This window comes from Doryrhamphus excisus, chromosome 4 (assembly GCF_030265055.1).
Source record: "Doryrhamphus excisus isolate RoL2022-K1 chromosome 4, RoL_Dexc_1.0, whole genome shotgun sequence".
NCBI classification, from domain to species: Eukaryota; Metazoa; Chordata; class Actinopteri; order Syngnathiformes; family Syngnathidae; genus Doryrhamphus; species Doryrhamphus excisus.
The window spans coordinates 17,516,193-17,542,106 of record NC_080469.1 but is presented as its reverse complement, the minus strand read 5'-3'; the positions used below and the strand labels follow the sequence as shown (position 1 = coordinate 17,542,106).

At 45.2% G+C, this 25,914-nt stretch overlaps 2 protein-coding genes across 2 annotated transcripts; one reads left to right on the top strand and one right to left on the bottom strand.

Moving 5' to 3' along the window:
• Window positions 1-14,222: 14,222 nt before the first annotated feature.
• Window positions 14,223-16,792, bottom strand: htr1aa (5-hydroxytryptamine (serotonin) receptor 1A a). Its single transcript, XM_058070574.1, has one exon. The coding sequence runs from the start codon at window positions 16,464-16,466 to the stop codon at window positions 15,231-15,233; it is 1,236 nt and encodes a 411-aa protein (XP_057926557.1). The 5' UTR covers window positions 16,467-16,792; the 3' UTR covers window positions 14,223-15,230.
• Window positions 16,793-17,589: 797 nt separating this feature from the next.
• rnf180a (ring finger protein 180a) lies at window positions 17,590-25,750 on the top strand. Its single transcript, XM_058070951.1, has 4 exons — window positions 17,590-18,388; window positions 23,261-23,513; window positions 24,053-24,178; window positions 24,941-25,750. Exons 1-4 carry the CDS (start codon window positions 17,798-17,800, stop codon window positions 25,144-25,146), a joined length of 1,176 nt encoding a protein of 391 aa, XP_057926934.1. The 5' UTR covers window positions 17,590-17,797; the 3' UTR covers window positions 25,147-25,750.
• Window positions 25,751-25,914: the final 164 nt, after the last annotated feature.

The following is a 25,914-nucleotide window of genomic DNA, read 5'->3' as shown; positions in this document are numbered from 1 at the left end:
ACAATAACAGACAAAACACAGATAGATTGTTTCATACACCACAAGGGCGCAGAACACAATGCACGTTCATCTGCTGTTAAAAAATATATGCAAAATTGCATCTAAGAGGAACTCAGCAGCACTTTTATTTGCACCATAAAATATTAGTTTCTATCAATTACTAAAACAGCCGGTGCGTATCCGTAATGAATGAAAATGCAATCATTATTACCACATTGGTTATAAGGCTCCTCTGTTGTGCAATATACTTGTTGACTATATGGTCTGATATAGGGAGAAATGATGACACATGAATTTGTGGTGTTTCCTCCACCCTAGGGCTGCAGCTATCGAATATTTCAGTAATCAAGTATTCTACCAAAAATTCCTTTGATTAATCAAGTAATCGGATAAGACATATTTTTGTTTAGTTAAAGAACAATTATTAATACACAAAAGAAAATAACACATTTCACTTCATAATGAATGACCAATTGGTTGCTTTGATTTTTTTAGATAATCAATTTATTTCCCAAATTTATTTCCCCAATTCCCATTGTGCATAGGGATTGTGGTTTTTTTCCAGAGTGGCACATGTAAACACAAATAGAAATAAATAAAACACAAATAAAAATAAATAACATTACTTTCAACTTAGCATTTCTTGTAAGTATGACAAATATATGGCTTCAATTTTTTAAAAATGAACAAAACGACCCAACTGTGGCAGCTGCAGGATTCAGACTTTACAGTTCAGGCATAACAGTGCTCTGTGTCACATAAAAAGCAAGAACATTTGAACGAGGCCATGCATGCAATTTCACACATTTCAGCTGAGAGTGCTATTTTATTCAGAAGAATTGATGTAATGACCGACCCTGCTTTTCTTTCTCTGTCATGACAAGTGTGTGTGCAAGGAGCTTTTGATTGCAATGAAGGAAGGTGAGCACGCCAACGTGCTCAGGGCGGAGGATTGCCCTCCTCATTGAAGCAATGTTACCTGCAACTGAAAACAGACGTTCTGCCAGCGTAGATGTGGCTGGAATACACAGCAGAGTGTTACGCTCCCGGAGGGTCTGGGTCCCGGACACGGAGACTGGAGACAGGTGAGTGAGTTCTGATGGCTTTATTAGGCCCAAAAGGTAATAACAAAAAGCGATGGTGTCGGAATGGAGCACCATGGAAAAACTCAAAGAGGGTTGGCTAGAGGCGAGCGCTGCTGAACGCAAAAACACAAGGAACAAAGAGACAGAGCAGCGGCATGTGTAGCGTAGCGGTTGCAGTGCAATAATCCGGCGTTCCCCAGCTGTCTGCAGTCAGCTTAAGAGCAAGCGGAGTAATTGGCCTCAGGTGCGTTCAGCAGCTCCGCCTCCAGCCAGGAACAGAGGATCTGGGGAGACACAAAAACAGGGAGGAGACTGGGGAACCGCGCAAGGGCACCAGGATGTGACAGTACCCCCCCCTTAACGATGGGCGCCACCTGGCGGCCTACCTGGCTTCTCAGGGAAGCGACGGTAAAAGTCCGAGAGTAAGTCAGGGTCAAGGATGAGCGCGCGAGAGACCCACGAGCGGTCCTCGGGGCTGTACCCCTCCCAGTCGACCAGGTACTGGAAACCCCTGCCCCTTCTTCTCACGTCCAAAATGGCCTTGACCGAGAATGCAGGGTGGCCGTCTATAAGCCTGGGAGGAGGAGGAGGCACCTCTGGAGGGCTGAGGTCACTGACCTTGACTGGTTTGAGGAGGGAGACGTGAAATGTGGGATGGATACCAAGAGAGTCCGGGAGACTGAGCAACACAGAGGAGGGGCCGAGGACCCGTTCCACGGGATAAGGGCCGATGAACCTTGGTTGGAGCTTCTTCGAACAGGTGTGGAGGGGCAGGTCTCGTGTGGACAGCCAAACCCTCTGTCCCGGCTTGTACTCAGGTGCAGCCACACGGTGGCGGTTGGCCAGGCGCTGGTTGCGCTCCGCTGTGCGTGCCAGGGCCTTCCGGGTGTTGCGCCAAGCCAGGCGAGCGCGGCGCAGGTGGGCGGACACCGAGGGGACAGAAGACTCCTGCGAGGGGAAGGCTGGGGGTTGGTACCCATAAGCCCCATGGAAGGGAGAGAGACCCGTGGCAGAACTGACCAGGGAGTTGCGGGCATACTCGATCCAGGGCAAGTTGATGGCCCAGGAGGCCGGCTGCTGGTGGCACACGCAGCGGCTGGCGGCCTCCAGGTCCTGGTTTGCTCGCTCGGACTGGCCGTTAGTTTGAGGGTGGTAGCCCGAGGACAGGCTGGCGGTCGCCCCCAGCGCCTTGCAAAACGCCTTCCAAACGGCCGAGGAGAATTGGGGACCCCTGTCGGAGACCACGTCGATGGGGATGCCGTGGAGCCGGAATACATGGAGGACCAGAAGCTGGGCGGTCTCGAGGGCTGAGGGGAGCTTGGGGAGGGCGACGAAGTGGGCCATCTTGGAAAAACGGTCCACTACGGTGAGGATGACAGTGTTCCCGTTGGATGGGGGAAGGCCGGTGACAAAATCCAACGCCACGTGGGACCAGGGCCGGGAAGGGATGGGCAGGGGGCATAGAAGGCCTGCTGGGGCCTGATGGGAGGATTTGTTACGGGAACATGTAGTGCACGCGGCCACAAACTCAGCGACGTCCGAGCGCAGGGAAGGCCACCAAAACCTCTGCGCCAGGAGGAAGGTGGTGCGCGAAACTCCGGGATGGCATGCGAGCTTTGATTCGTGCGCCCAGCGAAGAACCTCTGGGCGGAGAGCAGGGGCAACAAACAGGCGTCCGGTCGGGCAGCCCCCCGGAGGAGGAGAGTCCTTCAAAGCGTCCAACACTTGCTTCTCCACGTCCCACTGAAGGCCTCCCAGGATGCGGGACGGTGGGAGGATGGTTTCCCGATGAGGTGTGTGCGAGGGAGGGGAGTGCATCCTAGACAGGGCATCGGGCTTGCCATTCCGGGAACCGGGGCGGTAGGTCAGGGTAAAATCGAATCTGGTGAGGAAGAGGGCCCAGCGTGCCTGCCGTGGGTTAAGTCTGTGAGCAGAGCGGAGGTAAGCCAAGTTCTTGTGGTCTGTCAGAACGATGAAGGGGACCGCCGAACCCTCCAGCCAGTGCCTCCACTCCTGTAGGGCCAAGACGACGGCCAGTAACTCCCTGTTGCCAATGTCATAGTTGCGTTCCGCCGGGGTCAGACGGCGAGAGAAGAAGGCACAGGGGTGCAGCTTCTGATCGGTGGTGGAGCGCTGGGAGAGGACAGCCCCCACGCCGGTGTCGGACGCGTCCACCTCGACAAAGAATTGACAGAGAGGGTCAGGGTGGACAAGAACAGGTGCAGAGGTAAAACACAACTTAAGTCTCTCAAAGGCGGAATTGGCGTCTGGGGACCACACAAAAGGAACCTTAGGGGATGTGAGCCTGTTCAAAGGTTCTGCGACCCGACTGAAATTCTGAACGAAGCGGCGGTAGAAATTAGCAAAGCCCAGAAACCTTTGCAGGTCCTTCCTTGATGTAGGAGGGAGCCATTCGACCACAGCCTGGATTTTGGCAGGGTCGGCTCGGAGTTGCCCCTTCTCCACCACAAACCCCAGAAAAGAGACAGACGACGAATGGAAGGTGCATTTCTCCGCTTTAACAAAAAGCTTATTCTCAAGGAGCCTCTGTAAGACCAGCCGCACCTGCTGGATATGCTCCTCGAGAGTGGCAGAAAAAATCAAAATGTCATCGAGGTAGACGAAAACAAAACGACCCAGCATGTCGCGAAGGACATCGTTTATGAGGCACTGAAAAACGGCGGGCGCGTTGGTGAGGCCAAAAGGCATAACGAGGTACTCGAAGTGGCCAATAGGGGTGTTGAATGCAGTCTTCCACTCATCCCCCTCTCGGATGCGGACAAGGTGGTAGGCGTTGCGGAGGTCGAGTTTGGTGAAGAACTTAGCTGAGTGGAGGGAATTGAAAGCAGAGTCCAGTAAGGGAAGTGGGTATTTATTTTTGACTGTGATATTATTGAGGGCCCGGTAGTCCACGCATGGACGGAGAGATTTGTCCTTCTTCTCAACAAAGAAAAAGCCGGCAGCTAAAGGAGAGGAGGAGGGGCGAATGAGGCCCGACGCGAGAGAGGAAGAAATATATTCCTCGAGTGCCTCTCTCTCAGGCTTCGACACGTTATACAGGCGTGAGGTGGGGAGTGTGGCACCGGGGTGAAGATTAATACTGCAGTCGTAGGGACGGTGAGGGGGGAGTGACATGGCCCTGCTCTTACTGAATACGTCGCGAAGATCGTGGTAAGCGGAGGGAACAGAGGAGAGATCTATGAGCTCGGGGGTAACGGCGCGAGCGGCCGGCAGACGGGGACACGCCCCCCTCAAGCAATGCGTGTGACAGAAAATACTCCAGTTAGCAATGGCTGGCTTAGCCCAGTCGATGTGAGGGTTGTGTCTGCTTAGCCAATTAAGCCCTAACACCACGGGAGCGGAGCGCGAGGGGATGATGAAAAAAGTCAAGTTTTCGACGTGGTTGCCAGATAGGCGGAGCGACAGAGAGTGTGTCTGGTGAGTGACACTAGCGAGGTGGCGCCCATCCAAGGAGCGTACGACTTTGGCCGTCGAGAGCGGCACCACCGGGATAGAAGCGCTAACCACAAACGCTTCGTCGAGGAAGCAGTCGTCCGAGCCAGAGTCGATAAAAGCCTTGATATCAATACTGATATCAGACCAGGAGAGTGTACCTGGCAACTGCAAGCGGCAGGCAGCAGGCGTGGTCGAGGCAGGAAGTGCGGTCCGTGAGACCACCGACGAACCAGGAGAGGGCGTGACCGTAGCTTGGGAGCGTTGGCTGCCTGGGCGGAGGGGACAGCGGGAGATGTTGTGGTCGGGCTGTCCGCAGTAGATGCAGAGACGTAGCTGGATGCGACGCCTCCTTTCGGCCGGCGTGAGACGATGTCCGCCGAGCTGCATCGGTTCCTCCGGTGCCAGCATAGGTGGTGCCCCCATGGAGGTGGACGGCCGATGGAAGAGGGCGAGCTCATCGGGGGATCTCCGAACGAAGGTCGGCGCGGCGCGTCGGAGGAGCCGGTCCTGCTCGCGGAAGTTCAGGCGCTTCTCGATGCGGACTGCCAAGGCGATCAACTCGTCCAGATCGCCCGGCGTCTCCAGGGGAATCATGTGGTCTCTGATTCGCTCCGCAAGCCCGTCGGAGAACACGTCCAGGAGAGCTGAGGGGTTCCAGTCGCTCATTGCTGCGAGCACGCGGAACTCGATCGCGTAGTCCGAAACGCTGAGCTTGTCTTGGCGAAGCCTCAGGAGGGTCCGGGCAGCCTCGCGGCCGGGGAGATTCCGTTGGAATACTTGCTCCAACGCCTTTGCAAACGAGGAAAAGGAGGAACAGATGGCCGAGCGACGGCTCCATTCCGCCGTGGCCCAGGCGCCCGCTTTGCCCGTGAGGTGGGAGGTGGCAAAGGCAACTCGAGCGCGTTCTGTGGGGAACGCGGCCGCTTGGAGCTCGAAGTGCAGCTCGCACTGAGTCAGGAAGGTGCGCACGTCACCTGAGTCCCCGGAGAAGCGCTCCGGTTTCGAGAGCTGGGGGCACACGGCTGCAGGGCTGGGCACAACCGGCAGAGGGGAAGGATCCGGAGGGACGTCCGCAGCCGGAGGTGCGGCGAGAGCCGGGTGGACTTGCAGGGCCGAGAGCACGGCGTTGAGCTGGGTCTCAAGGGCGGTCATGCGTGCATCTTGCCTCTCGGCCAGGTTCTGCATGCCAGCGCCGAGTGCGCCGAATTGTTCCTCTTGTTTGGAGAGGCGCATGGCTTGAAGGCGAAGGGACTTCTGGACCGGGTCCGCGTCGCCGGGTTCCATACCTTTTCTTTTGGCCGGATTATTCTGTTACGCTCCCGGAGGGTCTGGGTCCCGGACACGGAGACTGGAGACAGGCGAGTGAGTTCTGATGGCTTTATTAGGCCCAAAAGGTAATAACAAAAAGCGATGGTGTCAGAATGGAGCACCATGGAAAAACTCAAAGAGGGTTGGCTAGAGGCGAGCGCTGCTGAACGCAAAAACACAAGGAACAAAGAGACAGAGCAGCGGCATGTGTAGCGTAGCGGTTGCAGTGCAATAATCCGGCGTTCCCCAGCTGTCTGCAGTCAGCTTAAGAGCAAGCGGAGTAATTGGCCTTAGGTGCGTTCAGCAGCTCCGCCTCCAGCCAGGAACAGAGGATCTGGGGAGACACAAAAACAGGGAGGAGACTGGGGAACCGCGCAAGGGCACCAGGATGTGACACAGAGACCTTGCCAGTTCTGCTTGTGTTGGTATGGTGCAGCATTGTTTTCCCACCAAGTCAGTGGATTCTCCCTCTTGGACAGGGGATGTACTCTAAAATAAATGAATATATAATAATATAATAATATTATTTACTTACCTCATGCTGTACTGATGTGTTCAAATGCTGCTCCTCTTCACTTGTAGAGGAGTCTAAGTCAAGGAAGGATGTAGCCCTCTTCGCACGGGGAGTCCTGTGTTGTGGTGGATGCTCCATGGTCTCTTACTGTTAGCTGTACAATACAAGCTGCTTGTATTGTGCTTTGGACCTTGAATACTTGTTCAGCATGCAAGAACCACAGTTTTCGAAACCTGGGATCCAAAGCAAAAAGTGTTGAAGGACAACATTCAGCTCCTCAACCAGGTTCCACTGTTCAGGTTTGAGTTCCACATAATGCCTCTCTGGGTCAAAGAGGGGCCGTCAGAGGCCATCTCTGTTCTTGTAATCTAGACAACATGGCATAGATGCTGGTCCGAGATGTGCAGACATCTTGCACCAGCATGCTCTCCTTGACACCCATTTGTTTCTGCTTGTCCTTCAACTTGGCAGTTCACTTTTTTTTAAGTGTTCCACCACACGTCTTGCAGCAGCGACACTCTTGGAGATAGCCTAGTACACCTTTAAAGAGCTTTGCACAACCAAATTGAGGATGTGTCTTTTTCTGCAGAATGCACTGATGCCCAAACGCGCCATTAGTGCCATTATCATGGACAATAGCCTTGATTTTCTCAGCTGGAAGGTCAAATTTGCTCACCAATTCAATTCAAATTGCATATAGTTACAACAAGGCACTTCCTGCTAATGAGCCGGCTTAGCAAACAAGTTACAAAACTACTCAAAGTTCCTATTTCTGTTTAAAATACAGCTCAAATACCCTCTTTACACTGTTTATATGTCTACATATTACAGTAATGTTACCATCTTTTAACTATGGCATCATACCTGATATGGGGAGAAACTATCATCCATGAACTTGTCGTGTTTCGTCCACTGTAAAGACCAGTGTAATGGCGGAAAGCTACGTGCCCTCCCCGGGTATGTGGCAAAAGCAATCGATCCCAGACTAATGGATCATTATTACTACAGAGCACGGATTCACATATTTACAGGCAGGTTTAAAACACAACAATGAAATAAACAATATAAAAACACTTTCCTCATTTTTTAACACTAATATATTTTAATTACTAACTATTTACATGACAGTTTCTGATTGAATGGATGATCGTTTTATCTTCCCTTCTGAAACAGTTCCAAATTTAATTCTAAAGCACCTGTCACATGATACCATGAATGGTTGATATTACAGAGGTTCTAAGTACAGCTTCTAAACGCAAAAAGACCAAATCGAAGTCAAATTTTCCCAGAATTTGAAATAAGCAATTTATAGCAAACAAGACTCTTCTTCCTGGTCATGTTTGCACTGTCACTGGAATTCAGGGCTTATCATAACTAGTCTGTAAACCACATGCAAATTTAACATAATGTAATTACGTGACTCTAAAGGTTTAAAAGAGACATGTTTATTTATATAGTGTGCTATGGGTAATCACTTGTAATGCAGGCATATTGAAATACATATTAGATTATTTGCATCATATAATACATGGTGTTGTGCTGCCTCTCATTGAAATGCATTGACGTCACTTGGTGCTGCTGTGCCAGTGTCTTGTTGGCAGCCCAAACAACATGACTAAAGGCAAAGACCACTCAGAGGACACACACACACACACACACAGCAGACATAAAAAATAATGTTATGCATTAAGCAATGGCGCCAGGCTTGACCGCTAAAAGCATTGATTTGTAGATTTTAGCTGAAATAAGTGACAGGAAGGAAACGACATATCTAGTTGCCCCTGAAGCCAAAAGCTGACAAAGTGAACCTATTTACAGGACACTGCAAAAAAAAAAGCACCGCAAGAGTTGGCAGCAGATGACAGCAGAGTTCATTTAAAGGCAGTAAATCTTCAGTCTTGGCAACACTCTTTGCATGGTGACGAGCAATGGACATGATGAAATAAGCCGAGCGATGTTTCCTCAGCAACATCTTTTTGTCTTTCATCTTCACAACAACAACAAAAAAAACAGGTTGCCTGAGGGGATAAAAGTCCAAACTGACTTTTTTTGGAGTTCATCTTGTTTGAGGAGCATCACTTTGGACTGTCACGGGGGGAAAACACTATAATGTATACAAATATACAATATATATGCAGAGGTAATATTTCAGTCACATACTGTAAAATAGTAATACAGTCAGACAAACAAATAAAATTAATTTTTACAATTTTGTATTTTTTCAATGCATTACATTTTTACAGTGTTCTGATGAAACATTTATATTATAATAACTTGTTTTATTCATTTATATATGTAGTAACATTTTTATGCCATTATCAGCAAGTTCAATTTGTAAATTAAACTTAATGGAAAATTCCTACACAAACATTTTTGAACTCCAGTCATAAAATGTGTAGATCGACAGATTTTCAGAAAAAAATGTAATGATGGTTTCAATTGAAATTGTAAAAATGTTTATAGTCTTAGTTTTTGTGAAAAATAGACCCTAAAGTTCGATAAAACCTGAAGTCATGCAAGTCCAATTTGAGCCAGGATTTCTTAAGTTGTGAAATATAAAATATGACCAAGATATTTGGGGGGAAAATCCTACCCTAGAGTCGTGCAAAACTTATGAGTAGGAACTAAAGTCATCCATTACCAAATTTGACCAGATTTTGGAAGAGTTAAAACTAGTCTTAAACTACCTAATTTCTCCTGACTTGGTGCAGAAATGTATCTCTGGAGAAGAAAACACACATGACATTGCTTTCAAAACATTTCGACTCCAGTGTCAACATACGCACGTCGTCACTTGTTATCACAGTTGAAGTCTTGAACTTTGTTGTTTTTATGTTTCAAATGTTTGGTCTGTGCTGCATGGAGAAGCAGAGAATGTTCAAAGCGGGGTACGTGCTTGTAAATGCTGATAAAGTAGTGACACCCCTCATCTCTGCTCGCCGGGCTTTGGAATGTTTGGCACGCTGGCAGGCTGCATTAAACATTGTTTATTCTGTTTGTTGTCCTTGAACACACCCTGCTTGCCCTCTATCACTATTATGAGTGTGCAGAGGCAGTGACGTGCCATCAATTATGCTAGTTAAAAAAAACAACAACAACAAAAGACCCTAACTGAAAACCACCCTGACTGTCATTCCTCCATATCAGAAGTCTGGGGGCCCTTGCTTCTCATTTTATATGGAATTTTAAATAGTTAAAACACACACACACACACACACACACATATATATATATATATATATGGAAAATGTAATATTTTAGTACAATTATGTATTTACTTATTCATTTTGGTCAAATTGTATAGAAAATGCTTGCCTAAATAAATGGTACTGCCTTTCAGGGCAGAGGGTATAGGTTCAGTTCCCGGCCATGATGTTGCACCATCCGGTATCAAAACTAAGCCAAAGCATTGAAGCGATTAAATTGCTGTGGCGACCCCTGACAGAGAAGAGCAGGAAAAAAATAAATCCCCATAGTACCATTCAATATATGCTTATCTACACTGCCTTTTTACTTTCTTATTGTTTTATTTAGTTTAAATTAGCTGGGCCCAAGTGGAAGAAGCAGGTCGATGTTTAATATTCTACCCAAGGCTTAAAATAAAGTCATAAAAGTATTAGTATTGCAAATTATAACCTTTATGATATGCTGGGAGGGGGTTGTGCAAGGCAAATAAAGCCCACTTTATGTAACGTCTGAGGTGAACGAGAGGCTCCTACATCAGCCACCTACGTACTTTACATTAAAAATCCCCCAGTGGATGGGATTAAATGCAGTCCTCCATAATAAACTCCTACAGTTAATCTGTTTAATAATAATAATCCCTCACCGACTTTCTTCGCACTGGTAAATGAGAAATACACTTTACCATGCACGACTACTCTCTGAGGCCGTGATCATTCTAGCTACAGGTCACAAGTTTGAGATGAGTTTTCCCCAAGAGCACTTTGGCACTGCTGGTATCAGTGCCGCCGCACAGTGAATGTCAATGAAGGAAAGAAAGAGAAGTTAAAAACATGACTTACATTTTCCCTAGACACTATTCAAAATTATTTGTGACCTGCTGTTGGCCTGACAATTTGTGTCTGCTTGGTGGTTAGGAAAAGACAATCATCTCCAACAGGCAGTAGGGGGAGATCTTTACACTGAAAAAGTCACTTCTTCCTGGTTCTGCTGTACAGTACAGTGTTTCATTAAATAGTGGCCTCCATTGGAATAGACACAGTGCTTCAATGAACTGTAATATGTACCGCCTACTTCACCTCAAACTGACCTTTGAATATTCTCATTCATCCTGGTCATTGTTGTCAGGGCATTCAATCAATAGCAAATGGATTGTTCAGGTTACCCGAGAAGATGTTTCACCTCCCATCTGAGCAGGCTTCATCACTGCATGCTAAAAGACCAGTGACACATGCACACCAGTCAGACTAGATAGGACAGCTCCAGTCCGATTGTAGCTGTCCTATCTAGTCTGACACACACACACCAATCAGACTAGATGGGACAGCCCTAATCTGATTATACCTGTCCTATCTAGACACACACCAGTCACACGCACCAGTCAGACTAGATAAGACAGCTCTAGTCTGATTATAGCTGTCCTATGTAGACTGAAACACACACCAGTCACACACACCAGTCAGACTAGATAGGACAGCCCTAGTCTGATTATAGCTGTCCTATTTAGTCAGACTTGATAGGACAGCTCTAGTCTGATTATAGCTGATTATACCTGTCTTATCTAGGACAGCTCTAGTCTGATTATACCTGTCTGATTATACCTATCTAGACTGAAACACACACCAGTCAGACTAGATAGTACAGCTCCAGTCTGATTATAGCTGTCCTATGCAGTCAGACTTGATAGGACAGCTCTCGTCTGATTATAGCTGTCCTATCTGGTCCCTAGTCTTCAAGCATGTCCACCACCACCACCGTCTTAGGTGTTGTTTTGCAAGTTTATTATGATCATCAAGTCTGGGAAGTTCTCAAGGCATTCAACCAATCTGTTCAGTTTGTTTTAGAAGACATTTCACCTCTCATTTTATGTTCAATAAGTAGGGACACACACTAGTGAGACTACATAGGACAGTTCAAGTTTGAGTATTGCTGTAATATAGGGACACACACCAATCAAACTAGATAGGACAGCTATAATCACATTGGTCTCAAAGACCGGGTGGGACACACACACAAGGGACACACATTAGACAGACTAGATAGGACAGCTCGAGTCAGAGTGTAGCTGTAATAGGACACAAGATAGGACAGCTCTAGTGTAACTATAGCTGTCCTATCTAGTCAGATTAGATAGGACAAGATAGGACAGCTCTAGTGTGACAATAGATGTCCAATATAGTCAGATTCGATAGGACAAGATAGGACAGCTCTAGTGTGACTATAGCTGTCCTACCTAGTCTGACTGGTGTATGTCCCTATATTACAGCTAACTCAGACTCAAGCTGTCCTATCTAGTCTGACTAGTGTGTGTCCCTATTGTGTCCCTATTTACTTATCGTTTTTTGTTGTATACACGATTAAGTGGAAGATGCTGCGTGATGTGAGAACCTTACGCATATTAGTCAGAGATGTGCACGCTGGATATAATAGTGTTTGTGTAGCTAAATAATGTATTAGAAACGGCTGTCACCGTGATTCAGTGCAAACTAGCGCCACATTAATAAAGATAGCGTCAGTTGCACGTGAGCATTATCAAGTATGGGAGTGTTATGTAACAAAGCATTGCTGCCACCAGTGCATCACTCCATGTTTGTATGCCACAGGTGTCGTCTCGACATTGTGATGCTGTCTGGTGTTCCCGTCTGTCCCCGCCTCCCTCCCCCTCCCTCTGACCCCTGATGACTTGGCTTTGATAAGTTGCCATGACGACGAGCCAAGGCGCCACCTGTCTTATGAGGCGTGCAGCTCTCGGTAGGGGCTTCTTCCTCAGACGCGTATTTCCTCCTCCATTTTTGTGTTAATCTTCACATCCGCTCTAAGTAGATTTATGCCGGGGATGGCGTGAACGGTTTCCTGCACATGCTGTGACTTTATTGGCGACTTGTGATGCTACACTCACAGGGCACAACATTAGGAACACACATTGAGATCCAACATAAATTCAACTCAGCCCTTACAAAGATAATAATTTAATTTTTATTAAACTGAATTCCCACTGTCACTGAGGTACTAATGGTTGTAGTTTGCATTGCAGCATGCTGAGAGCTGTTCTTTATTCCACATGTATAATTCATACACTATTTTGTCGGTCTCATGCTGCTAGGTGAGGTAACCAAAATATTAAATATCCGTCATGTAGGATGCACTGCAGTTCTGCACGCCTGCAATAATAAAATGCAGTAAACATTGCAAACCTTGGGAAATGACTTGGGAAATTGCAATTTCAATCGGACGGATGCATTTATTACAGTGTATTTTTTCCATTATGCTTGTTCTAGAAGTTACTTTTTAAAATATTTTGATTGTTTTTATTTTTATATACCTGCATATATATATATATATATACATATGTACGTATGTGTGTTTGTTTCATTACTTTTAATAACTTTAATTTTTGATGGGGTATTATTATTTTAGTAGATCAATATTCTTGGGTATTTTTGCCTTTATCTGTTTACATCGACAATCATTATTACATTTCTGTAATATAAATATATATGCATAATAATAATAATAATACGTTTTATTTCAAAGTGCCTTTCAGGACACCCAAGGTCGCTGTACAGAAGATAAAAAACACCAATATAAAATACAAGATAAAAGAGAACATACAATAAATAAGAGCGTACAATAAATGGGGGGGGGGACTATGTGAAGCAGTTAAATAGAATAGGAAAGTTTGAACAGATGAGTTTTGGGTTTGGATTTGAAGATGGGAAGGGTGGCAGAGTTACGGAGGTCTGGTGGCAATGAGTTCCAGAGTTGGGGAGCAGAGCGGCTGAAAGCTCTGCTCCCCATAGTGCTAAGACGTGCAGAGGGTACAGTGAGATGGAGGGAGGAGGAAGATCTGAGGGAACGGGATGGCTTGAGAATGTGGACGAGGTCAGAGAGGTAAGGGGGGGCAAAGTTATGGATGGACTTGTAGGTGTACAGAAGGATTTTGTAGGTGATTCTTTGAGTCACTGGGAGCCAGTGGAGTTGCTGCAGGATGGGGGTGATGTGGTGGGATGAGGGGGTTCTGGTGATGATCCGGGCAGCAGAGTTCTGAACCAGTTGTAGTTTATGGAGGGATTTTTGAGGGAGACCGAAGATCCATAGATTATCATTATTATTATTTTTTTAATTATTATTATGTATTACCATGCTCTAGAATATGTGTTTTTTATATTTAAGTTATTGATCGACTATAGTAGACTACAATCATATGACATTATTCCAACAGTTCTTTGTACTTGTATTATTATTATTATTATTATTGTTATTCCAACAGTGTCAGTCAAAAGCAGGTATTATCTCGGAATGTTTGACAAACCTCATGTATTATCTCCCAATTGGCTGTGCAGGTGTAGCTAATGTTGAGGTATATTTGTACACATTCTTCCTCCATTATGATGTAAAAAGCAAAACATGCAAGCAACCCCCCCCTCCCCCCGCATCTTTGTGTGTGCACTTCGATTGTGTTTTGTTTGTGTCCATTTGCAGATAGGCCTCAGACACACTGATAACCTGATCATGAGCATGATAAGTTGCTTTGTCTCCCTCTCTTCCCAAGCAATACTGTACAAGATGAATGCCCTGTAATGCATATGAAGATATATGACGTTGACAACCGGCCCTGCATTTCTTCTTCTGCCTCATTCATTCTTGTTATTCTAACAAATAATTAGCTCAAAGGCTGAATTGGATTGCTTTTTATTGTTGTTTCAGTGCTACAAAGCTCATGATGTTACCCGTCCCACACACCTTCATGTGTCTCATGACAAAGACATGTATGGGTTAAGCACACGGCAACGCTGACTGCTGTTGCATAGAGGCAACAAACACAGTGGGCACGACACTGGATAAACGGTGAGCTGGCATGTATGATCATATTTTGTTGTGGCACCAGAGGCCTCATAGACACACAGCACATACTGAGCCTGAATTCAAGTCTGTGCATTATTGTTCTTTTTTTGCTCTCCATACAGTCAGTTAACATGTCCCCTTGATTAATTCTTTCTCATATTAATCATCCAAAACGTGATTCACTATGAAAGCTCAGTGGACACTTTATTAGGTACACCTGCACCCTCATGAGATCCAGAGATGCATCAGAATACTGCATTTGCAAAAGAAAATTATTCTTAAATTATTACATTTTAATTAAATAACCATACTGTATATAAAGTATAGATAATATAAAATTAATAAATATGTATATTATTATTTTTTCAAATATTGATTTAATTAATTTATTTAATTTTTCAATTTATTTAATATTGCTTTAAATAATAACAATGGAGAACACATAATCTTACAAATAATACAGTAAAAATACTACTGGACAGTATTGTATATAAATATAAATAGTATTAAATGGAACATATATTGCCCTAAGTAAAGTTACTTAACTTTTCTTGACTGTTTATTCATTAAAAATAGCAACTTAATACACCTGTCAATCAAATGGGAGTCTCTTTGTGCTGTAATTTCAACTTCACAACTGTAGGGAGAGCTGTGCTACAAAACGTTTTACCTCGTCAATACACACAATGTGATCCAATGCACAGCAAGCATAATGATAATTATATTCTTAAGTCCAAGTTAATGCTCATTGCAAACTCATTACAATCTTTGTTGATAATGCAGCTCCTGATTTGGATCTCGGGAATTGTTGCAGGTGTACCCAAAGTGTAATGTCACGTTCACGGCCTGTGGAATTTGCACTTGAGGATCTTCTTGAAAGCACTTTGGAAGTCCTTGTTGAAGTAAGCGTAGATGATGGGGTTGAGCAGGGAGTTGGAGTAGCCCAGCCAGTTGATGACGGCGCCCAGCCACTCGGGCATGTAACAGCTCTCGGCGCAAAAAGGCAGCACCAGAGCCACGATGAAGAAGGGCAGCCAGCAGAAGATGAAGGTGCCCATGATGATGCCCAGCGTCTTCACCGTCTTTCGCTCCCGGGCCAGGGCCAGCTTCCTCTTGGCGCCACAGTTCTTCTCGTTGAGGTTTTCGTGCGAGGATGATTGCGGGGTGTTGGGCAGGGCCAGGTGGCTCTTTGAGCTGCTCACCTCCATCACCTCCAGAGATTCGCCCTCGTCGCCGAACTGCACGGCGCCGTTGACCCAGGCCCTCCCCCCGGCTTCTCCGTTGCTCTTTTTGTGGAGCACCGCCGGAGATAAAGTCAAACATCTGTCAGCTTTTACTTTCTCTTTCTTCACTGTCTTTCGAATCCGGAAGCGAGCCGCCTTGAAGATCCGCCCGTAGAGGACCAGCATGAGGATGAGGGGGATGTAGAACGCCCCAAAAGTGGAGTAGATGGTGTAGCCCGGATCCTGGCTGATAATGCAGGCGTATGGGTTGGCTCGGTCCTCGGCGCTTCTCCATCCCAACATGGGCGGGATCGAGATGGAGAAGCCCACCAGCCAAGTGACGCTAATGAGGAGCGCGGCTCTCCTCGGGGTGCGCTTGTTGACATAGTCTATGGGGTCCGTGATGGCCCAGTAGCGGTCCAAAGCGATGGCGCACAGGTGCAGGATGGAGGACGTGCAGCACAACACGTCCAAAGAGATAAACAAGTCGCAGATCCCCTGGCCGAGAGTCCACTTGTTCAAAACCTGGTACAGGGCCGCCATGGGCAGCACCAGCACCGATACCATGAGGTCCGTCACGGCCAGGGATCCGATCAGGTAGTTGGCCACATTCTGGAGGGACCTCTCCAGGGCGATGGCAGCCACGACGCACGCGTTGCCAAATATGGAGCACAGGATGAGGGCCCCCAGGAGCAGGGACGTGACAACCTGGTAGCCCAACTCCACGTAGGGGAAGGATCCTGTCGAACCGGTGCCGTTGTCAGAGCCGAGCCAGTCCGCGACCACCTCCACCCATGGAGGGTAGCCCTTTGTGGCGTTGCTGTGGTTGCCTCTGGCAGTGAGGTAATCCATAGTTGGAGTGCAACTTTCCCGGGGCGGTGCGGGGAGGGCATGCAGCCGGGCGAGGTGAGCAGGGAAGCGGGCTGTCAGCCCTCAGCCGCTGCCGCCGATGGAGCTCATCGTGTGCGTCTTGACGCGCTCCAGCCGAGGTACCGAGTTACTCTCAGGACGCATGACGCACGCCGTGTGTATGTGTGTGCGCGTGTTTGTTTGTGTTCGTTTGTGTGTGTGCGTGAGTGTGCACGCTTTACATGTGCGTATGTGATCATGTGAGAGTTGACAGTCGGACGCGCTCACTGGTGTTTAGAGTCATCTGAGCTTGGTGACGACGTGGATGATTTTATAGCAGCAGTCTCACACGTCAGACTGCGAGGAGGTCGCTCCCCCACTTTAAGAGGCGCTCCGCTCCCCCTTGCTCCCCCTTTTTCACTTCTCAGCTCCATCGACGTGAGCCTCTCACATCTAACTCTTCACTTCCTTATAGCGTTTGACTATTTATTGTGGAGATTTGTTTTAAACACCAGAAGATCTGACGCAGGCTGGAGTGAAACATATTTTAACCTTTGGTAGTTTTACAGTGAATAATGTAATATTTAAATGCTGAATGGGCTAAAATTGGACAATGTTGGATTGAAGTGAAAGGGAGTTCATTAAAGGGCAGGCAGTGCAAAAAAGGTGGTTTCAGGACCAGGGACAGCGTCAATGGAGGGCGTAAGGACAGCTGCTGCCATCTGCTGTTCTCAGGCAGTATTGCACGCAATATTGGACACCCCAACAGATCACTAACTACAATTTCAAACCGACATAATTATTTGAATGTGTTACATGTATTTAAAAAAAACTTGAATTGTGTGGCAAATATGTCATTTTTTGCGGAATAAATTGAAATCCCCAAATCTAAATAAATTCTGTTCGATTGTTTTCTGTGCCAAAAGCCAAACACAGTTTCTGCTATACATGGAGGGAAAAAAGCTGAATGCACATGAGTTCACATGGGGGGAAAAAGGTGCTGGATCTGGTTTATTCATACTCTGTGGCAGCACTGTGTTTTGACACAAAGGACCATGGCAGGGCCTCGCGCTATTGTCACCTATTGTAACCGGGTGGGGTGGGTGGACCTTTTCCTTTTTGTTCCACAGCGTGGAATGTCCCAGGGGGGCTCGCTGGGTGGTTGGCGAGGCGAGGGGCGACTGCAGGGTTCACCTCCTGCACACTGGAACAGTCCCTATATGCTCAATTATCACCTGAAAGCATTACACCCACAAGAAGAAGTGGAAGTGAGGATGGAGAGGGAGAGAGCAGGCTAGCTAGCTAGCTGGTTGGCTGTGCCTAAAGGTGCAGCCATGAGCTCCCAGGTGGGGGCCAGCGGGGATGTGAAGAAGCTGGTGAGACACCAACTTCCCCGAAGGAAAGTCCAAAGACTCACCAGACAAGATGAGCAAAATGAAGAAGGACATATGAGCAGACAAGATGAAAGATGGTCACACATCAGGAAGACCATCAGCATTGCGACTGTTGGGAATGCCTCAGGAGAAAGTATGGAGAGTCTGTCCAGCTCTGATGCAGAGGGATCGAACAACGTGCCAAGAGGAAGCCCCATCATCAGTGTGAACCCACGATCAACCACCTCCATTCAAGCCAGATGCACTCCCGCATCCCCTCAAAGACCTTCATCATCCAGTACACCTGCAGTTCAGCCACCCAGCTCTCCCAGCAGAGACCCTCATCCATTTTGTGTGAGGACAGGACGATCACGTGAGGAGGAGGACGCGGGGGGCAGTGAAGTGATTGACATGTTAAGCCCACCTTTGACCCCGATTCAGCAGCTGCCGTCGGTTGGAGAGAGGAGGATGAGCAAAAGGGAGAGGAAGAGGATAAAATGTCTCAGGAGGAGGCAGAGGAGGAAGGAGCGATGGCGACAGACTCAGCTGCAGGTGAAGCACACCCGGCATAATGAAACACTTACTAGGTACTAGGTACTAGGTACTAGGTACTAGGTACTAGGTACTAGGTACTAGGTACTAGGTACTAGGTACTAGGTACTAGGTACTAGGTACTAGGTATTAGATACTGATTGTCCTCACAAGCCCTCTACATACATGATAGTATAACATATATCACATTATGTAGACCTATGAGCAACGTGCTAGTTACATTTTTGAAAATATTCATTCATTCATTTTCTACTGCTTATCCTCACGAGGGTTGCAGTGGGGTGCTGGAGCCTATCCCAGCTGTCTTGGGGCGAGAGGCGGGGTACACCCTGGACTGGTGGCCAGCCAATCACAGGGCACATATAGACAAACAACCATTCACACTCACATTCATACCTATGGACAATTTGGAGTCGCCAATTAACCTAGCATGTTTTTGGAATGTGGGGGAAAGCGGTGTACACGGAGAAAATGCACGCATGCACGGGGAGAACATGCAAATAGAGATGGCAGAGGGTGGAATTGAACTCAGGTTTCCCATTCAACTTTTAGTTCAACAACTCAATCGCGCCAAATCTCATGGTACTTTACACATGCACTTGGTGTTGGAGACAAGGAAAAACTCCCTCTGGGGAAGAACCCAGCGTCTGTTGGGCGGCCGTCTGTCTCGAACGGTTGGCTTGAGATATAATAAAAAACAATACAAAAATAGAGTAGAGGGATAGGAACATAGGGGAGTGTTTCTGATACATATGAGCGTTTCAGGGGTATTAAGAGATTAGTTTTCCATAACAAAGGAGCCTGATAACTTTGAACTACTTGGAAAAATTGTAGCAGTGGCAAGTAATTTTAAATTCTGGGAGCGAAGTGTTCTACTGGGTTGATAGGGTTCATAAATGTGTGATCCTCACAACAGTTTTGCGATGGTACAACATGTGCAAATGGCCAAGTAGTGTCTATACGGGCTTGTTTGGTCAAACATTCAGGTCGTCCACAGCCTTGTCAACACGTAGTTCATATCAATAGACATTGTCAGCGCCGCCTGAAGTGGGCTTGTGTCTGAATTAGCTTGCATGATGAGGCTTGGCTGCAGAGGGCACTTCAATAGCACTTGGACAAAAGAGCAAGTTGTGTTTTGATTGGCTGCCGCACATCTTCTGCCACGTCGCTGTGTCTGATTAAGTGAATAGAATCACATTGAACATTTGATACATATTAGCACATTTACAGGCCCTCATATATTATACTGTATGGACACAAGTATTAAGAATAAATACATTCATTCATGCATCAATACAAAGACCTTAGTTCACCTTGAATCTTGACATTTTTAGGTAGTAGGTTATTGTTATTGTATGTATTATTCAAGCTGTTTGAAATATGAGGTTAGCTCATTTTTTCATCTATTATGATCCCCAGAAATGTAATTTCCTTCAACCTTTCAATGTCTATTTGTATTTGCTTGTACGTGTCTTTTCTACTATGACCAAACAGTATGGTTTTAGTTTTATTTAAGTTCAGTGATAATCTATTATTGTCAAACCATTCTTCTGCAGGAATATAATATATTCTGTGTTCACACTAATTTAACAGGAACCTTTTCTCCTGCATGGTCACCGACGCCAGTCCAACAGCATTAAATGTCTTTTTTGGTTGTTTTTCCAGAATAAAAGCGAGAAAAAACATGAAATTTGCTGATAAATGGTTGTCATTCGACAGTCTAAAAAAATTTAACATTGGCCAAAAAATTGTCAGTTGCTGAAAAGTGAGTTTTGGAAGATTTAGACAGATTCAGAGTCTATTAGCCATAACAAACCTTTAAAATTTACTGGGTGTGAAGCTTCTTCGATGAAACCCAACACCTCCTAATCCAGGTCCTAATCCAATTCCAGGTGGTTGGACTCTATCTCTTCGGTCGGCCATCTTGGATAGGCTCAGAATAGACACTTTGCTGACTTCACTGAAACCATTTGACATTGTCAAAACAACAGAGCCCCATTCCAACAGGTTACAAAGGTCAGAGAGGGTATAGTTGACTTTCCCCATAGGACAGAGGTAGGGAACCTATGGCTCGGGAGCCAGGTAAGGCTCTTTTGATGACACTCTCTGGCTCTCAAGCATTTCTTACCACAATAAAAATGTATGTTTGCTAACATTTTAAAGTAAACATCACAGAAATCACTGTTAAAAATAATATTAAAAATCAAAACTTTCTTATGCATTTGAATTCGTCCATCTATTTTCTACTGCAATACGGCCGACCATATCCATCTTTCCTGATGATATTTTCCAGGTCAAACACCAAAACTTGATTATTACTGGGTAATGCGGTAGTCTACCTCGGTCATTGAGATGTCAAAAAAACATGTAAATGTAAACTTTCCTCCTTTAGTCAAATAGCTAAAGCTGCAGAACCAAGCCTTCTGGTGAAGATGGCCAAAAGAATGAAATACGTGTACTGAATACGGTTCAAAACTATGCAGCAGCAGAAGTTGCATTAATGGCAGCAAGTATTTGATTTATTATTAGACACTGCGCTGCTCACGAAAGTATGCTGGCCACACCCCATTGGCGTGGGGTAGTGTGCCTGGTCTACATAATTAGAGTCCATTATATCTAAAACTGTTGGTCTTACATAAAAATGCGCACATTTTATTGCATTCAAAATGTATATGGCTCTCACAGATACACATTTTAAAATATCTGGCCTTCATGGCTCTTTTAGCCAAAAAGGTTCCCGACCCCTGCCATAGGAGGATGTTCCCCATAGGAGGCGCATTGCCAGGGATTGCATTGTTGCTATGTGTTAATGACACACCTTCTCTGCTGGGAAGTCCCTGGAGTTCCACGGGGGTGACAATGTGGTAATTACTCGGGAAGTTCGCCCACTAACCCCCCCCCCACCCCCCACCTCCTCCCTTCCACACCGCACTCCACCCCGGTGTGAGGAGTCAAGAAATGTCACCTGTAGTTATGTGGTGTATTTCAAGGTAAAACTACGTGATGACTTTATCTCTGGGACTTAGAAAATGTGTATGTGGGCTCTTGGGATGGCAGCCTGGGGAGATGTGTGACATTTGATAAGGAATGTATCAAAACAAGCGACATAGATTGTGCAAACACAAACACCAAACATGCTTTTTAGTGGCCTGCAGCACATTATGAACATAAATTAAGCACACATCATAATTTCAACATTAATTACAGGGCAGCACAAAGTTGAAATTAACTGTTTAGCACAGGGGTGTCCAAACCTTTTCAAGCAAGGACCACATAGTGAAAAATGAAAGAAGCTGACTGTGTGGCCAACATACAAACCACTTACTCACCATGCGGCCCTAATTATGACTTTGTCATAACTTTATTCCCATGATAAGGACCTTTTCCTCCAACCTAGTTTTACAAAAATGACCATTTCAGTTTTTGTTTGTCATGATAATACATCTTTTTATCTAATATTTCAACTCTATCCTACTAAAATGGCATTATCATCCCTCGTATTATCAGCAATTTTTCTTCTTCTTAATATTAGATGTTATTCTAATTAAATTACAGCTGTTTTTATTTTATACAAATATTTCAACTTTTTCAATTTGTCTCTCACAATAGTATGCCTTTATTCCCATGACATTATAAAATTTTTCAGCCGAATTTTCCAAAAATTCTCCTAAATTATGACTTTCTAAAATATGACGTCCTTCAACTACTAAAATTACATTATTTTCTCATAAAACTACAACTTTTTTCTCATTAGGTTGAAACTTTTTCTCTTAACTCAAAAGCCGTCTCTCCCATATAGGCCATTTTTGATGATTTTAACTGATTATTCAAGGCACACAGAATATCGTGTTGTTGGGTTATATAGACATGCGATATGCCAAAAGAAAGATTAGACTTATTTCATTAGTCATATTTCATCAGAAAAATAAAGTTTGTTTCTACCTTTTTTGTTCTTTAGTAATCAGCAGTAGAACATAGGTAAGTTTCAGCAACATATCCGTTCTCAACAAAAAAAGGCACAAGTCGTCCCCGTAGCCTTTCCATTTGGCCCTTGGTTTGCCTGCCCCCCTCCCCGCACCCCACCATAAGCAACAATTCCCTATACATGTATGTTCTACCTAACACTCCCTGGATTACTGTAGGTGTCTAATACAGTTCAGGATGTGAGAAAACAAAAGCGACAGACGTCTCATTCTGCAAAATCTCACTTTTTCATGCAACACATTATTTTGCGCATGTGGGCGTCAAATAATAGAGGCAAAAAGTACATCAACCTCGACACTAAAGATGATGTTTCAGCGGTGATGATGTATCCTTTTAAGTCGTTGATGGGGTTTCATGTGGGAGAAATACAAACACAAGTGGAGAGATGTCTGGAGTTGTCTCTGCTCAGGATTCTATTCAGGATGGGAAAAATGGTGCGTCTTTTTGTTGATGACTATAGTAAAGATGCTTCATTTTAAAATGCATTCATAAATTCACAAAGACATTAGAAGCTAAACAGAAATATTAATTACATAATCACATTTTCAAAATAAATAATTCATAATTCATTAATTTTAGCACTGATGCTACAACTTGAAAGGTGTCCTGGCTGGTCCACCAATATGCAAAATTGCTGCCGGCGACTGTGAACGGGAACATTTGCACTAACACTAACGCTAATGCTAACGCAACATTACAGGTGTCCTGGCTGGTCCACCACTACTATTGAGCATTCAAGCAGATGCTCTGGGGTTACCACTACACTATGTATTTCAAGTTAGAATTTATCATGACTACTTGTTACATAGTGATGCTTTATGTGTGCTAGTGCTCGGAATAATATCATTGTACTGCATCTTTAAAATGAATGTATTATCCTTTCCTCAGAATTCCACAGCTAACGTTAGCAGCAGCAGTAGCAGCGACGATGATGATGATGATAATGATGATGAAGTGGTCTGCGACAAAGAGGGGTACATCTGCGCCGTGTGTCTGGACGTCTATTTCAGCCCGTACATGTGTCAGCCATGCAGGCACATCTTCTGTGAACCATGCCTGAGGACACTGGCCAGGAACTGTCCCGCCAACACCCCTTGCCCCCTCTGCAGGACCACCATCACGCATGTCTTCTTCCAGAAGGGTGAGTCCATAGTCCATCCATGATGATGGTTGCATGGCGTCAAGTGGGGGAAGTGGCAGGCTGGGATGAAGCAATAAGACTACTGCTAAATTCCTCTGTAATACTAACAATAATAATTCCTCATAGACTAATATTGATATCACGAGGACCACAATAGAGTTACATATTGTACAATTCATGCCTAGGTTGGACTATTTCTGCCATCTAGGTATTATTGTACCTAATATTGGGATTGTATGATTTTTAAGATGATGTCGCCTGATTCGACCCCATGTATGCATGATTAATTAGACGAGCCCCACTGGTCTTAGTTGTAAATGGAGGCAGGAGAAAGTGAGCCATAAAGAGGAGAGCGGAATGCGGTCACAATGACGGACAAGGAATGAGATGAGAGCTCTCAATGGTGATTATGACGATGGTAATTTGCTTCTTGTGTTGATTAGCTCAGCCAAGGTCATGCAGACGCAACAAGATGAGAGTCTCATCATGCATCATGTATAAATCAAACGCAATCATCGTTTTGTGTTTTTTCCTCACAGAGTTAAACCAAATAGCAAGGACGATCTTCCCAAAGGAATACCTGTGTCGGAAGCAGAACTTCCAGAAGGCAAGTTGTGCAAGATGGCCCCTTCCAAGCTGCAGGAAGCTCTTCAGAATATTTGGAGGTAAAAACAGCATAAAAACTCACAATGGTAAGGAACAAGGGTCCACAATGGTACTACCTAAGACGATCCACGGTTAGCTGGGATAGGCTCCAGCATACCCCGTGACCCTGTGAGGATAAGCGGCATAGAAAATGGATAAACCGATCAACAATCCTTATGTGAGACATGAACACGTCTTTCTCTTTTCTAAAGATACAAAAACAGCTAAAGCTAAAGCCTCCCGAAAAAACCTCCGAAAGCGCCAGCAAGCATCCATTCACATATCATGTGACCTGCATTGTTATGCCGAAGAAGTAGTGACACCTGACTGGTAAGATGGTCAGTACAGAGAGGGACGGCTTTTGAAAAGTGGCTGGGATTATGTGCGTTGTTCATGTCTCACATAAGGATTGTGGATGATGGGCAACATTTTATTAAAGTGTAGATTTTCCTTTAAGCTTTACTGACAAAACGCCGGTTGCACAGTTCTCCCCGTGCATGCGTGGGTTTTCTCCTGGTACTCCGGTTTCCTCCCATATTCCAAAAGCATGCTAGGTTAATTGGCGACTCTAAATTGTCCATAGGTATGAATGTGAGTGTGAATGGTTGTTTGTCTATATGTGCCCTGTGATTGGCTGGTGACCAGTCCAGGGTGTACCCCGCCTCTCGCCCAAAGACAGCTGGGATAGGCTCTAGCACCCCCCGCACGTGAGGATAGGTGACACTTCACAATAGGATCGTCACTGTATGATACACCATGATACATAAAAATGTCTCATCCAGGTTTCAGGAGGCCTTCCAGTCCCAGGGCTCGGCATCAGTTGCCCCGTGGAGGAGCCTACCGTCTGGATGCTTTGGACTTTGATGATGACACCCATGGGTGGCACTTTGACATGGAGATGGTCATCATATACATCTACTCGGTCAACTGGATTGTTGGCTTCTTCATCTTCTGCGTCCTCTGTTACTTCTTTTTCCCATCTTTTTGACAACATGATTATGATGATGATGATGATGATGATGATGATAAGAGTGTGTTTTAGATGGGGTGGCGAGTGGAGTTTAGACAACAACAGTGTCAGCCATTAAACGAAAATGTTAGAGGGAAACAGAATAGATACCGCTGTGATCATGAGAACCATCGGTGTAATGAAATGGAAAAAAGGGACACAGCATTAGGTACACCTGCACTATTAAATGATATCCAATACAAAAGTGGTATCACAAATTCTGCCTTTACATAAATAATAATGCTTAAGTTATCAAAATTACTGTTCATGAAAAAATACTTATTTTTATTATTATTAGAAAAGTCCTGCCCTGTCCATCAATATGATACAATACCCCCAACACAATTTATGTTTTTTGTTTAGTAAACATGTGTAAAAATATATATTTGAACATTTTATTTAAAAATGTACAACAAATGTATTATATTAAACTATGTTTGGGTGTAAAACTGCACTGCAATATACTTAGAGCTTTCTAGTATTTCTAGTATTTTCAGCGTGTATTTCAGCGTGAAGGTGTACCTAATGATGTGTCCATTGCATAATATGACTATACATAAAATTGCCATTAAACACATTTAAAGCAGTGATAAAAAGGCATAATGTTATTGTGGATTAAGCACATTTGTGATGTAGAAATGTTCCTGCAAGGTTACAAGCCCAGGGGGAACCGAACCGAGACCGGGGTGGGGGGCGGGGGTGAACATGTGAACATTTGCTCCCAAAGACATGAATGCAAGCTAAAGT

Excerpts from the sequence above, each read along its gene's own strand:
- htr1aa (XM_058070574.1), bottom strand. The coding sequence starts at position 16,466 with ATGGATTACCTCACTGCCAGAGGCAACCACAGCAACGCCACAAAGGGC.
- rnf180a (XM_058070951.1), top strand. The coding sequence starts at position 17,798 with ATGAGCTCCCAGGTGGGGGCCAGCGGGGATGTGAAGAAGCTGGTGAGA. Across the intron at positions 18,389-23,260 it reads GGCGACAGACTCAGCTGCAG|AATTCCACAGCTAACGTTAG; the intron begins GTGAAGCACACC and ends TCCTTTCCTCAG. Across the intron at positions 23,514-24,052 it reads GCATGTCTTCTTCCAGAAGG|AGTTAAACCAAATAGCAAGG; the intron begins GTGAGTCCATAG and ends TTTTCCTCACAG.